This window comes from Molossus molossus, unplaced genomic scaffold, assembly GCF_014108415.1.
Source record: "Molossus molossus isolate mMolMol1 unplaced genomic scaffold, mMolMol1.p scaffold_m16_p_24, whole genome shotgun sequence".
Lineage (NCBI taxonomy): Eukaryota > Metazoa > Chordata > Mammalia > Chiroptera > Molossidae > Molossus > Molossus molossus.
Genome location: NW_023425360.1, coordinates 2,576,347 through 2,592,031, shown reverse-complemented (window position 1 = coordinate 2,592,031; position 15,685 = coordinate 2,576,347). Strand labels below are relative to the sequence as shown.

The 15,685-nt window shown below is 48.3% G+C and overlaps 1 protein-coding gene across 2 annotated transcripts in view; it reads right to left on the bottom strand.

Annotated features, from left to right (window-relative positions):
* Positions 1-1,685: 1,685 nt before the first annotated feature.
* The window catches only part of HOMER2 (homer scaffold protein 2), a 66,974-nt gene continuing 52,974 nt past the window's right edge, over positions 1,686-15,685 (bottom strand). For both annotated transcript variants that reach the window (XM_036277818.1, XM_036277819.1), the window contains exons 4-9: positions 13,170-13,262; positions 8,052-8,158; positions 5,960-6,116; positions 4,100-4,210; positions 3,370-3,450; positions 1,686-2,524 (exon numbers count right to left, since the gene is read on the bottom strand). In XM_036277818.1, coding sequence (XP_036133711.1) covers positions 2,336-2,524; positions 3,370-3,450; positions 4,100-4,210; positions 5,960-6,116; positions 8,052-8,158; positions 13,170-13,262 — 738 coding nt within the window. In that variant the 3' untranslated portion in view covers positions 1,686-2,335. The remainder of the gene's footprint in view (positions 2,525-3,369; positions 3,451-4,099; positions 4,211-5,959; positions 6,117-8,051; positions 8,159-13,169; positions 13,263-15,685) is intronic.

Genomic DNA, 15,685 nt, shown 5'->3' with positions numbered 1-15,685 from the left:
GAGTCCACCCTCAATGAGCCAGGGGCTGTCAGACAGGGCCAGTCTCTCCACTGACTGTCCAGGTTGTCCCTGGGTCATTTTTCTTAAGAGAAAGTAAATGAAGAAACATCCAGATCTTTAGAGAAAGCAGAGGGACAGAAAATTCAGTGCTTAGTGAAGCTGTGCTCTCCCTGCTGAACCCAACTTACCTTCCCCTCCGCTCCGCACCTGCAGCGATGTCAGAGCTGGATGAACCACCCAGCGGGGCCCTGAGCTCCTCACCTACGACCTGTGAGGAGCTCACCAAACTCCAAGGGTTGGTGAGCAGGGTCACAGGACACAGGGTCGCAGCAGCCACCATGCTAACAGCTCTACCGCTTCTGTGTTTTCTACAGTCACCGCCACGGAGCTCAAGGGCCGTTAGCAAGTCAACCTTCCTACGAACATGCCACCTGAGCCTGCGATCAGCTGGGACGGCTCCTCCCAGATCAACAAGCCACAGGCAGGGGAGGCGGGCGTCAGCAGACCCATGCTGAGGTTTTGAACTCCAGTGCCCACTGCTCCTGGGCAGCCATGTGTCCAGTCTGCTGATGGGTGGGCTGACCTGGCCTGAGAAGAATCCCTCTGTCCACTGCTGGGCCGCAGGCCGCACTCAGGGCCAGCCCAGCAACCTAGTCTCCTGGCACAGCCAGTGAGGAGTTGCCACCAACGGTCCTGAGAGCCACCTGGAGCTCTGGGGAAAGGGCAGGCCAGCAGTGCCTTATCTCAATCACCAGGAGGGCTGACTGCGCTGCATCTCCTGTGCGACATGCACACAGCCTGTGGGGTCTCCCCTGACGTGCCTGGAGCTCCAGGTCACCAGCTCTCCTTCCTTCCCCGCCCCTGCTCAGAGGGTCTCAGCTACATGAAGGAGAGCAGGAGGACCTGTCAACTCCTTGGGGCCCAGGTCATGTCTGTGGGGACCCCGCCCTCCCTCAGGCTGTTTTGTCATTTATCCAAATTCATCAGGGAGAAGTTCTACCCATGTGAGAGAAATCTCATAGAAGGGGAAGCTCTCTTAGTGGTTCTCAAAGCAGGTAAGGGGGCACCGAGGCCTCCCTTCTCCTGAAGGCATTTAGATTCAAACCGTGTTGCCAGGCATGGGCAGTCCGTCTCAATGAAGGATGCCAATGGCACACAATGCCCACTGAGAAACCCTGTCAGCGAGGAGAGGTTGGTGGCTCCAGTCTTCCCTTGGCAAGAACTGAGAGACAGAGGCAGACCTGAGCAGAACACCTCTGTCACCAAGACCAAGCCCTCTCCCCACTGAGCTGACTCATGGGCTGGTGGAATTCCTTTCTCAACTGGCCAAACCCAACAGAGGATCCCACCCTGTGGTCCTGGAATCCCCAGGCTACGGGCTCCCAGGACTGGAGAATAAGGGTGGTTCCAGTGGCAGACCCCAGGGGCAGAGCACCCAGGGATGTGCTCCTGGGCGGGAGGACTCAGACCAGCTCCTGTTGTCTCCACTGCCACCCTCCCTGCCCCAGGGCCATGCAGCCAAACCATGGGTTTGACCACACGGGTGCATTCACATCTGATAATGACCCTCGGCTCCAAGACGCTGATCTGTTCAACAGGGATTCTGCTGGGTTTGATTAAAACACTAAATTCTGTTTACATGTTTAATTGAACAAATATTTATTAAGCACCTACTCTGTGCCAGGTGCTGTGCTAGGCATCCTCGCTGCATGCTGTTCCCACGGCACAGCAATCTACTCAGAAAGTAAAACCAAGAAAAGGAGCATTGTCGCAACCTTACAAACTGGGGCGGGAGGAAGGGGGCAGAGTGGATCAGGGGCCCCCGGCCAGAAAACGCACCCTGCGGAAGCTTGTCTTCTTTCTCCGGGCAGAGCTGCTGAGCAGCTGCTTTAAAGCATCGGGACACTTACTGAGGGGCAATTTCCCATCTCCACGCCCCACACAAGGGCGCCTGGTGGACATTCAAATTCTTTGAATGCTATTCAGAAAAGGAGGGGTACAGGAGAGTCACATCTGGATTAGAAAACTTGTTTCAGTTCATATGGTTGCAACAATCCTTAAGAAAGATAGAAACATCCCTGCCCTGACTGCGTAAACGTTTAAGGTAGACCTAGTCTGGATTCCTGAGTCAGAATCTTCCAGTTGCCCACAACCTCGAAAGGCCAGAGAAGCGAGAGATTTCTATTCTGGAGACGAGCGAGTGGACGCACCATGGTGCTGGAGTCACGCCCAGCTGCGCCTGCGCTTACAGAAGCCACGCAAACAGCAGGACGTCCCGGCCCTGTCGATCTCACACACACCTGCGACTCCCGCGCGGGCCCAGGTCCCGACGCGCCTAGTTGTCGGTGCCCAGCTTGGAGAGGCCTCGGCGGAAGTCGTGCAGGTCGTCGATCTTCCCGTCCAGCACCTCCAAGAAGTTCTTTAACTCCACCTTTAGGTGGCGCTGTCGGTATTTACTCTCCTCAATGTCCGTCTTCAGCGAACGCACTTTGTCCTCCAGGTTTTGATTGTCTCTCTCTGCTGTCTGAAGCAAAGCAAATGGGAGAGGGTTTGAAGGGTAGTGATGGGAGCGTCCGCTGGGACCTACAATGGCCAAACTGTCTTTCTCCTGGGGGGCTGTCAGTCCCCCAGCACACAAGGCAAGGGGCATTTCACTGTGTCCTTCTTTTCTGCCTGTTCCCCGGCAGAGGTGCCAACAGACATGGTGTATGTCCAACATCTGGCCAGGAAAATGACGTTCCTACACAAAACTTAGAACTCGGAGGCCTGCCTGGGGAGCCCAGGGCTAACTGACCCTTTCACAAGTGCCCAGCAGAGAAAGTCTGAAATCACAGCATAAGGCATTTTCAGCCCCCGTCCCAGAATGGTCAGCAGGGGCCCATTCAGTTCCATTCTGATAACCCTGGCCCTGACCAGTTACTAACACTGGGGGTGTGCATCTGAATAAAGGACTCCTGACAGGAGGAGACCCTGGGAAGTAAAAGAGGAGGTTAAAACCCTCTTTTTGCGGATCGGAAATCTGAGGCCAGGGAGGGGCCTCTGCCCCAAGGTTGTGTGCAAGGTCACTGGCTGGGGAGTGGAGAGGTGGAACAGCACCCCAGTCTTACTTATGCCCTTAGCCCCTCCTTCTGCTCCCACTCCTAACCACCTCTGTGGTTCTGCAGGGGTTTCTGTGGACTGGAAACCTGCACTATGCTTATGGCAGAGGACACCTTCATGTGAGTGGAAAAGCCAGAAGACAAACACTGCTGAGCCTCCTCTGGGAGCAGAGGTGGCCTCTGGCACGCAGCCACTGCTGAGTATGAAGGGGGCCTCAGAGAAATGAGTAACATGACAAATGCCTCCTCATCTGAGCTTCCCTGCCCTTACCTCTAACTTCTCAGAGATGTATTCACACTCTGACATGAGCTGAGGTATGATTTCACTTTGTTTTCGGAGATCTTTCAACTCCTACAAGAAACAGAATTTGAAGAAGAACGTGAAAGCAAGTCAGATAAAATATATTCTTGAAAATCCCCCCACTTGTGCATATAGCAATGGAAGTAGCATCTGGAACCTGTGTTGTTTGCACAAATAACAAAGGTGATGACATTAACAGTTAACACACATCAGCTACTCTAAGGGCTCAGTGCACGACATGCATTATTGCAAGAGGTGTGTCACCACCACAGTAGATAGGTCTTCTTATGGTTCCCGCTTTGTAGACGGGGAAACCGAGGCTGAGAAAGGTTTGGTAACCTTCCCATGGTCTCCGGCGTCTGTGTACTTAGCTGTCCTGCTCCCCAGAAATAAATGACTTATTGCTGGCTCTCACTGCATTAACTTGACAGCAGAATTCAAGTTCTGATCATAGGGCATCTAAAAAACTTTCCAAGTGTGTGGTACAATGTTCACTTCCCTCCTGGACCTGAGTGACTGACCACATAGTAAACACAGTGCGGAGGCTGTAGTATTTGCGCCCCAATGTGACTCTTGGCTCTGTCGCCGAGCCGATGTCCAGGCAGCTGCCAGGGCGGTCATGTGCCCACAGTCACCTGCTGTGTCCTTGGGCAGAGCTCACCCCCAGGCCCAGAGGGCACCGAGGGGCTCCATCACTCACCATCTCCTTGTCTCGGAGCTCCGACTCCAGCTCCTCGATTCTCCGCTTCAGCTGGGCATTTTTCTCCTTCTCTCTGTTTATCTCACTGCGCTGTTCTTCCAGCTCATCAATCTTGGAGAAACATCACACATGAAGCAGCATGTAGTCCACTTTCGCCATTAAACAAAAGATCACCACAGCTCTGTCTATGCTTTCTTTTAAAACAAACCACTTGTGTTTCTTAGAGGCCACAATCAAACTCCATGCGGCTCCCGGAGGGGCTGCTTGTCCCTTCCAGCAGGAGCTGCCTTACTCACTGCCAGCAGAGCCGAAGAGTCACCAAACCTGGTCTTAGGGTGCTCTGGGCTTCTGGCTGCTACCGTGGCCACAGGACAGAAACCTTAGGTTTGCTTTAAGGATTCATCACAAGGAGGGGCCAAATGTTCCAAGAATTTATCTGCTTCTCCCAGAATGACTTTATATCATTTTGATCACATCCTGAATTATTCTGTTTCAAGGGTTTAATAAGCCAGCAGGGTAGACAACAGAGCACTGTGGGACAGTGGCTACCAAATGGGACATGATGACATTTCAAACGTTTTAAATCAAGATGACCTTTCCCTACTGATGCATGCAGGAGCCTGGCCTGCAGACCTCTTCCCAGGGGGGGGGAGGGGGGCGCAGAGGTGTCTGCTGAGTCGGCAGATCCCCAGAGTGCACCTTCCTCTCCCTCCCCATCCTGACCCCTCAGAAGAGAAGCTGAGGCCGAGAACCCTAGCATTGCTGTCTAGTGGTGAACATTTCTGGAGGCCAGAGTGAGCGTGCAGAGTGGATGGCAGGAGTGCAACCGATGTATAACACAAAAGCGCCACACTGACAGGTCCCTACAGCAGCAACAGTGGTCCTAGAGGTGAATGCACTGGGCGATGGCTTGAGGACACTTCCCAGAGGTGGCCTGAGCCAGGCCTCAGGACGTGAACCCCCCAGCCAAAGGGCTGCTGGAGATGCCTCCAGCTCCAGGGCCTCCCATCAGGGAAGCCGATGCTCCTCTCAAGGTGCACTTCCTCCACGCCCCACCCTGCACAAAGAAGAAAGAGGGCAACTGACCCCTCTGGCGGGCAGACCAGCCAGCCTGGAAAGGGAGCGTGCAAAGTCAGCACTTGGCCAGTGCCCCTCGCTGTCAGCACTGTGGGCACTGAAATGAAACCGTGTGCCATGTGTGCCAAGTAAGATGGTGAAACAGAGCAGTGGTCTCCGGGGGCTCCACTCAGCTCAGGTAGGCAGGTTATAAACTGGGGGCGGGAGGAGTGAATACCAATATCAATGTGACGTCTCCCCGACACGTCCAATGTGACATGTCTCCCTGACATGTGGTAAACGTGCTGACCATTGAAACACGGTCTGCACTGAGGACTCTCTGGCCACCCAAACCACCTCATCAACTGAGCCCAACTACAAAGAGTGTGCGTGAATTCCGAACAGGTCAAAATGCTCGTAGGTCAAGGGAGAGCAGCGGGCACATGAGAGCGGCCAGCAGCCGCCAACCTCCCCCTTTGAAGGCTGAGTCCCTTTTCTCACGTCCACACTCACATGTTCAGGAATAGCACTTTGCATGAAGCAGCACCTCAGCAAATGCTCCTCACCATTTCCTGCATCTGTTCTCCTCACTCACCCCCTGTAGCCCTGTTCTCCACCTTAGGTCACAGGACCACAGAAAATGCAGGAGTAAGAAGTCAGTTATTGGAAGGGAGGCTCAAGGAGGGAAGGCAGACAGTCTTCCTCCTGCAGTGCAGATGAAGGCAAAGTGGGCGTGGGGAGAAGGAGCCTGGGCCCCCTCCCGCCGCCCCTCCTGGCTGCGCCCGAAGCTCCCCCAGAGCCCACCCTGTGCCGCAGCCGGTCGTTCTCGTCGCGGCAGATGGAGAACTGCCGCTTCCACTGCTCCACACTGGTGGCAGACTCCTGCAGCGCCGTGGTCAGCCGGGCGTTGCTCTCCCGCAGGGTCTGCAGCTCGATCTCCCATTTCTTCACGTTGGCAGCACTGCAAGGCAGAGGCCGGGTGGTGACCGGGGCCCTGCACCCCCTCCCCACATGTGGCCTGCCTGGAGGAACGAGTGCCAAGAGGGACGGGCCGCGCTCTCTCAGGAGGACCGGTCACCTTGCTGGGCTGTTTCCTTAAAGAATCGCTTTAGAAAAGAACAGAATTCTTAGAGAAGAAAGAGACCAGGCTCAGAATGAAGCCATAGAGTAAGACCCCCTTCCTCCTACTCCCAGCTGACCTGACACAGAACAAGCCCCGTTCCGCCCTGAAATGAGCCTTAAGGACAGAGTTTCTGAAGTGCTGGGTCGACCATGGGGCACTCTGAGAATTTCACCGATCTCGGAGCCAAAGGACCCCAGATTTAACAACAAACAGGTGATAATGGTCCCACTTGTACCTCCCTCAAAGCCTTTAAAGGAATTCAGATTTGCCTGGTGTGGCTCAGTGGTTGAGTGCCGACCCATGCACCAAGAGGTCCCCAGTTTAATTCCCGGTCAGGGCACATGCCCAGGTTGTGGGTCTGATCCCCAGTGAGGGGCATGCAGGAGGCAGCCAATCGATGTTCTCTCTCATCGATGTTTCTATCTCTCCCTCTCCCTTCCTCTCTCTCTAAAATCAATAAAGAAGAAAAAAAAAGGTTTTTTTATCCTCACCCGAGGACATTTTTCCATTTTTTTGTTCAGATAGAGTGGGAGGGAGGGAGAGGAAGAGAGAGAGAGAGAGAGAGAGACATCGATGTGAAAGGGACACATCGAATGGCTGCCTCCCGCACCACCCAACCAGGGCAAAACGGCAACCGAGGTACATGCCCTTAGCGGGAACTGAACCCGGGTCTCTCTGGACCGCAGGCCCACGCTCTAACCGCTGAGCCAAACCAGGCAGGGTAATGAAGAAAAAATATTTAAAAAAATAAGTAAATAAAGGAATCCAGATTTGACAGCAGAGGAGGCAGTGACTGGGACTCCCCTGAGGGCAGAACTGGGGTTCTAACCACAGGCCTGAAGGATACCTCTCCGCTGCCACGAACACCCGAGTTTATCCGTGATCCTATGCATTCAGTGAAGCTGCTCTAAAGAACCAGCTCAGGCTCCCCAGATTCTGCTTGCCTCAGGGGCCCCTTTCGTTTCCTTGCTGGGGACCCCACGGATCTGTGCTGAGTGTGACCTCAGGTGACGGGCAGAGATTGCACTACTAGCCAAGAGAAAGTCCTGGCTTCTACTCAATTCTGCCTGGCTGAGGAGAGTTCTGCTTCTAAAGGCTGTTTTAAAGAGCAAATACAGCTGTCTCTGAATGATCTGCATTATCTTCACCCCACAGCCTCGAGGACCTGGGAATGTGATAGGAATATATATACATTCAGTTTCAAATTATACAGACTGAAAGAATAGAAAGTATTATTGTCTGATTAATTCCAGGGGTAATGATTGAGAACTTAAGCTGATTTGGGGAAATGGCTTCACCCCCATTCCTATAATTCACTTCTCCATTAAATCAGAATTTTAAAACATCGATTTTTAGGGCTAAAACGTTTTCATCGGGCAGCTCACTGTGACTTAAACAGCCAAGCATCGTCCTTATAACTGCCTGATGAGTGAGAAAACAGACTGGTCACCGTTCTGTCCTTTGAAATACCTGCCCAAAGCCACAATCCAAAAACGGTGGCTGGGCCTAAGGGTCACGGTTCTCCCTGGAATCCTCGGTCAGGTCACAGGAATTAGGCTCCAAGAACGGGCCAGGCCAGCTGGGCTGAGAGGTGGGTGCCAGCACATTGTGGATGATGTGGTCGGCCGGCAGAGAACAGCCACGAGGCCAGCTGGTTGGTCTGCCTGTGGCCAGGAGCTGAGACTGGTCACGTCTCCTGAACCCAGCCCAGCAGGAGCGCCGTCAGGGAAGCACGGAGCCTAGAGAAACGGCGTCTGGATTTAAACCACGTACCTCTGTGTCAAGGCGATCTTCAGCTTGTTGTTCTCAGACTTCAGGTGGGTGTCAGCAGGGCCCGCGTGAGACGCCTTTTCATCGTCCGTCCCATTGACGCTGGATGCCTGAGTGGAAGATGAGGTCTCACACCCGACTCCTGGCCGGAGTGGATTACACCTCACACAGTACTGAGGCCTGTCCGCGCCAGCAAGCCAGGCACAACGAGAAACTGTCTCTGCCTGTGGGAGAACAGCTCATCTGGCCCGCACACAGCAACGACTAACAAGTCGAGGACCACCGAGAACAAGGACGAGGCCTAGAAGGGTCCATGTGAGCTCGGTCTGTGCGCTTCAGGACAAGACAGCACCTGGGGCCGTTACTCAGGGCCATTTTACTCACACTTTCCAGATAAACCTACACGCCTGGATACCTGGTCTCCTTAAGGAACACAGGCAGAAGCCACAAATTAAAACAGGAGGAAAGGTTTATAATAAAGAACAAGAAACAGTAAATGAGGACAGAGAAAAACTATTACACGCTGAGAGAGTCTAAGAGTCATGGGCTACAAAGAGGAAGACCCACACACTCATTAAAACAACAGGAACCAGACATGGACGTCTGCTGTCTCCATTACTGTTTAGCATTGTTATGAATATTCTGAGATGTTTTCTGTAATGAGTTATCCCACATGGTGGTGAAATCTCATCTGGTCTTGGATAAGATCTCAGCAAGATCTTATTTAGCCTCCAATATGCATAAAGGCAAAGGAAGGAACCATGAAGGGAAGGATGTATAAATTTGACTAATTTTACATAAAAGCCATAAACAAAATTAAAACACAAACAGAAACCTGGGGAAATATCTGCTGCTAAATATTTGCAGATACTAAAAGCAAAATGTTAATACCATTCCTACACTGAAAGACTCTTAGGAGAGAGTATTCATCTTTTAGAGCTAACCACTGAAATATTGGTGGATAAAATGATAGGATGTCTGGGATTTGTTTTAAAACTTAAGGGGAGGGAGCCCTGGCCAGTTTGGCTCAGCGGTTAGAGCGTCAGCCTGCGGTCCAGAGAGACCCAGGTTCGGTTCCCACTAAGGGCACGTACTTCGGTTGCAGTTTGTCCCCGGCCCTGGTTGGTCGTGCGGGTGGCAGCCACTCGATGTGTCCCTTCACATCGATGTTTCTCTCTCTCTCTCTCTCCCTTCCTCTCTCTCCCTCCCACTCTATCTGTACAAAAAATGGAAAAATATCCTCGGGTGAGGATAAAAAAAAAAAAACTTAAGGGGAGGGAGAATGGGTAATAGATGAATCAATTGGTCATAAATTCCTAACAGTTAAAGCTGACCTATGGGTCGATGCGTGTTCACTATAGAATTGTGCCTAGCTTTGTATACATTCAAAAATAAAGTTCTTGGAGATCAACACAAAAAGATGAACAGTTTAATTTTTAAAAAGGAAAAGAACAGGCCCTGGCCAAGTAGCTCAGTTGGTTAGAGCGCTGTCCCAATATGCCAAGGTTGCAGGTTCGATCCCCAGTCAGGACACATAGAAGAATCAACCAATGAATGCATCAATAAGTGGATCAACAAATCAATGTTTTTCTCTCTCCTTTTTTCTCTCTCTCCCTAAAATCAATTTAAAAAAGGAAAGAATTCACAATTGACATTTATGGAAAAAAATGCAAAGATGATTAACATTAAAAATATTAATCTCACTAGTAAAGAAATACAAAATGGAAAAAGCCAGTAAGATACATTCTTCTCTTGTCAAATCGACACGATGTGTTGGTGAGGGTGTGGCATTCTCATTCAGGCTGGCAGGGGCTAGAGCTGCGTATTTCTGAGGATGAGCTTACAGTGTTCATCAAAAATTTTCTAAATGTCCCTACTTTTAACCTAATACTTCCACTGCAAGAACTTATCTGCACAAACCACGCAGTGCACAAAGATGTGTGAGAATGGTCATCACAGTGTTATTTATATTAATGGAAAATTAGAAAACACAAAAATGTCCCAAATTACAGGATGTTAATGGAATAAATTCTGGCACAAACACTGGCATACTGTATAGTCATTAAAATAGTTTTGCAAAGGGATATTTGGAAACATGAGGAAATGATGACATAAAGTAAAAAATAAAAAGTTAACAACAGTATAAACTAAAGTAGGAAGATACACACCAAAACATTAACAAAATATCTTTGAATGATGAGAAAGCAGGTAATTCTTATTCCCTTTCTTATAGTATGGCATCTTTTTTATTTCTGCAATAAATACAGATTGCTTCTATAGTCCGAAATAAACCCCAGATGAAATGTTTTTGAATTAGATGATTTAAAATCTTCATATATTTGGAAAACTTTGTCAAAGTGTTCATTCCTTAAGCGATTCAGGAAACCAAAAAATTGTATGATTTCAAATAAAAACAAAATAAAAAATGTACAATGGTTTCTGTAGCTGGAGAAACATTAGGAAACATAAGTAAAAACTAAAGCTTAGAGGCAAAAACATTATATATAATTTATATGTGTGTATATATATATATATATATATACACACACAAACACACACACACACATAGTCATATAGAAGCATCTCATGGATATACTTAAATTTTTTAAGGCTTAAAATGCTTTTAGGGGGAAACAAACATTAAAACAAAAAGACATATAAAAAATTCTGATATTAAAATGTAAAGATGTTGTTATGTGGTGTAAAAAACTGTATGTTAGAAATTTTCTTTAGAACATGGACTATTTCAAGATCCCAATTTTATAGATCTTCAGAGATTTCTCAGTATGGTAATTAAGTATACTAAATTAATAGTATCACTTAGATTATATTAAAAATTATTTAGAGCCCTGGCCAGTTTGGCTCAGCGGTCAGAGTGTTGGCCTGCAGTCCCGAGAGACCCGGGTTCGTACCTTGGTTGTATGTTTGTCCCCGGCCCTGGTTGGGTAGTGCAGGTGGTGGCCACTCGATGTGTCCTTTTCATGTCGATATTTCTTTCTCTCTCTCTCTCTTCCTCTCTCTCCCTCCCACTCTATCTGAACAAAAAAATGAAAAAATGTCCTCGGGTGAGGATAAAAAAAAAAAAATTATTTAGAAAGACTTAGGGCCCTGGCCAGTTTGGCTCAGGGGTTAGAGCGTCAGCCTGCGGACCAGAGTCCCAGGTTCGGTTCCTGCTAAGAATACGTAACTCGGTTGTAGTTTGTCCCTGCCCCCAATTGGGGTCATGTGGGTGGCGGCCAGTTGATGTGTCTCTCTCGCATCGATGTTTCTCTCTCTCTCTTCCTCCCTCTCTCCCTCCTGCTCTATCTGAAGATAAATGCAAAAATGTCAAGTGAGGATTAAAAAATAATAATAATAGAAAGACTTAGGAAAGTTGAAGTCTAATATACATTCATTTCCATAAATCCATAGGGGGCATCTTTTATACAATAAGCACGGGACAAGGTGCTGGGACTATAACTCAAAACAAAGAAAGGTTCTGCCTTCATGGAACACCTGAGCCACCCAATCTCTTGTCCTAAGAGTCAGTCACAGCCGCTGACAAACCCAGGGCTCCCCTGGCATCCTCTCCCCTCCTCTCAGTAGCAGACATGCTGAGCGGGCTCCTTCCTTGGGTTCAGTGATGGTGGGACTTCTCTGCCTCCCTTGCGGGCTCCCTGCCCAAATGCTGTTCATTTCCCCGAGGCTCTGGCTCTAGCCCTCCTTTCCCCACTGCTTCTTAGTGACCCTGAGCTTTAGCTATTGCCTCTGTGAGATTGATGGTCAAGCCTTGGGTGTCAATCTTGACTGCTCAAGGTGCCCAGGCCTCCTGTTCTCTTCCTACCAGCTGTCCCTAACATCCATCCCTTCCTTTTCACCCCTGGGGCTGCCCTGGCTGGGCCATTCTCCACCCCACAGTCTCCTCGATGATCCTCTCTTGCACCCTGACTTCCTTACCACCCACATGGAATTCTCATGTCAATTCCACATCAACAGTCATAAAACACCTCCAATATCTGCCAACTCCTCAATAATAAATAATTCAGTTAAAATCTAATGAGCCCTGGCCAGTTTGGCTCGGTGGTTAGAGCATTGGCCCGCAGACCGGAGAGACCTGGGTTCAGTTCTCGCTAAGGGCACGTACCTCGGTTGCAGTTTGTCCCTGGCCTTGGTTGGGGTCGTGTGGGTGGCAACCACTTGAGGTGTCTTTCTCACATCGATGTTTCTCTCTCTCTCTTCCTCCCTTCCTCCCTCCTGCTCTATCTGAAGATAAATGCAAAAATGTCCTTGGGTGAGAATAAAAAAAGCAAAACAAAAAACTAACGAATAATAAACTATCTGCTAGTGAAGAGGTTTTTCCCAGTATCTCCAGGTGCATCTCTGTCCTTCCCACAGCACATCCCATTCCCAGTCCCACTGTCTCCTGGCCATTTCGCTGTTACACATGCTTAATCCCAAACCCAAATCTTTGCTCCTGATGTCTGCCTTTCCCTGTCTCTCTACATATAACTTTGTCACTAGGTCAAGCCTTCCACCCACCACAACATACACCAATCTAGACATCAGGAAGGCAGATATTTTTATTTCAGGTCACAATAGGTCCCTCTTAGTCAACCATCACACCATTAAATAAATAGACTATTCAATTCTTAGCAAAGCCACATCTCCTTTGGCTAAACCAAAGCAGTTTGGAATTCCATCTGCCACCTGACTTTTGTTACAATAGGGAGACAGAGACGAAGGCTCTCTGGCATCAATCAAGTTTTCTCTCTCACAGGCACTGGTATCCGAATTTGTTCATGAGCATCCTTCACGTAGACCCCACCTCCCACCCTGGAAGGAAAGCACACTGCCCTGTCACTGGTACTGAAACACAGTGACCAGAGAACGCCTCTTGGGGGCCAGGGACAAGCACTGTCCTAATCTCAACAACCATTTTCTATCCAAAATACATCACCACATCCCCAAAAATTCAGGAGTCTCACAAACACAAGTCCTGTCCACCTCGGTGTGAGCAAGCTAAGAGTCAAAAAGCCTTTAAGATGCCCAGCCGCCAAATCCCCTGTTTTTTGTCAAAGTGACAAGGAGCAGAGTCGCGATCACGAGTCACATTCAGATCTATGCTACGGACAAATGACTCACTTGGGAATGATTGCTTGAGGTCTCGATTTTCTCCTGCGACTTGTCTCTGGCTAGTCGGGCAGCTTCTTTCACCTCCTGGAATTTCTCTGCAAACTGAACGTGAAGAACAATTATTAAGGTTTTTCTTAACCTTATACATGGCTGATATTCAGAACCTACCTTTATTATTTTGCATTCATTTTAGGCCAATAAATTCTGTACAAATCCAGAAGAAGAATTTTACTTGAGATAGAAAAAGAAATGATTATAAAGGAATACTTCTTCCAGTAAACACCGTTGGCCAAGGTCTGATCCGAATCAATTCCTAAGCTACTGAAGAACTCTTACAAGTCAACGTGATAAAAAATGAAAACATCCAAAAAGTTGGGGAGAATGAACTGTTCTAGATTTTAAAAGCTTAAGATATAAAATACCAAAATGGCAAATGGCAAAATACGCCAACCCTGTTTTGAATGGACCAACCATAAACCACTGGGGAAATGTGACCATGGATTGGATGAGATGATACTGAGAAATTACAATTAATTTTATTAAAAGTGCTAATACTGTCATGGTTATATTGAAAAATGTCACTGTTTCAGACATAAATTCTAAAGTTTTTAGGCATGAAATGCTTTCTTTGTTGTCTGTAATTTAAAGTACTTAAACAACAATAAAACAGATAAAGAAATGTAGCAAATGTGAACAATGAGGTCATGTGTATTGTACATGGGTGTTTATTCTACCATGCTCTCTAATGTTTAAAAGTAATAAAAAATTCTTAAAATCCCAGAACACTTACACCAATCACAGGCTTATAGTCACTGGCAAGGCAACCGATTTTAATTAGCAAGTACATTGTTTGAACTGAGAACATTCTGTGATAGACAGTGCTGGCATTACAAAGCAAGAGAGCTCAGTGTGGTTGCTGAGAAACAAAAACAGCTAGCAAGTGGCAAGGCTACCGACAATGCTGTGGCTTCTGCTAAGGGCTCATTAATTTTTGAGCACAGGCTACCCTCTGAGTACGTTCAGGAGGCCAACACCGTGGACTGCTTGGGAACCCTTGCCAGAGGTCGAACGCTGGTGAACTGAGCACCCTGGTCAAAGCAGAAAAGGTCAGCCTTTCTGTTCTAGCCCGTGTTGCTCCTATAGGCATGTCAATAAAGCCACAGCCATGGGGCTTCATATTTAACCATCCCCGAGCTGTCAGAGGAAAATCACAGTACCTGTTGATTAGAACATATGAGGTCCCACAAAGGTTGAACAAACCATCCCCCATTTCCTTTTAGGGGCCCCCTTAAGGAAAAACATTCTGTCATGAACTGCTTGATGGGCAGCAGGGTCTACACCTTTCCTCTCTCAGCCTCGCCCCCACCTCACGGAAAGCAGGCACAAGTCAGTTTGTTGAGTGAATGAATGAGCTGTGGCTTCCAGACTTGCACACTCCTATCCACTTGAAAAAAAAATCATGTCGCGTCCGCCTGCGGTCCGGAGAGACCCGGGTTCGGTTCCCGCTAAGGGCATGTACCTCGGTTGCAGTTTGTCCCCGGCCCTGGTTGGTCGTGCGGGTGGCAGCCACTCGATGTGTCCCTTTCACATCGATGTTTCCCTCTCTCTCTCTTCCTCTCTCTCCTTCCCACTCTGTCTGTACAAAAAATGGAAAAATGTCCTCGAGTGAGGATAAAAAAAAAAAAAAAAATCATGTCAAAGGTACAGGCCTAACCTAAGAATGACACAGCTCTTTGTCTGCTGGACAATGGAGAATTCAGCCCAGGGATGTACTACTGGGGAGAATATGTGGAAGTATTCCGCCCCAACTTCCCACTTCCTAAGCTTACCTGACTGGATCCACCTAAGAACTAGGTAGAGTATCACTCAGAATACGAATGTTAACCCCGAAGAGATTTTGTGCAGGCCACAAAGGCCTTTCCATCTTATTATGACATCAAAAGATGCAATTTTTAGGAGGTTTTATTTTAAATGTTTTTGTGCTCAGAATCAATTAAAAGTCAAATACGGTTTGAAGAAAACTGTAATGCATCTGGTTCTCTAATAACAGACACCCCTGCTAATCGAGCCTGGCCCGTGCTGTGCTCTGCTAGGTGGGGGCTGGCTCTGTCCCCACAAGCATGTCAATCCTTTACAAAACAAAAGCACTGGTTTTTACAGCCCCTTCTTGACCCTATCAAGGTCCCTTTCTCTCATGCATCTTATTTGAAGTTGCTTGTAAACTAGTTTGAAAATGTCATCAGGCCCTGGCCGGGTAGATCAGTTGGTTAGAGTGTCATCCCCATTCAGCAAGGTTGTGGGTTCAATCCCTGGTCAGAGCACATACAAGAATCAACCAATGAATGCATGGATAACAAATCGATGTTTCTCTCTCTCAATAAATAAAAATTAAAAAGAAAGAAAGAAAGGAAATGTCATCAGCCAGTGTCACGTTCATTCAGTCAACAAAAAAGGCCTAAGCACCACTCACGACTTCACTGGACAGATATTTCCACTGTACCTGAGCTGGGCTGTGCACAGAGCTG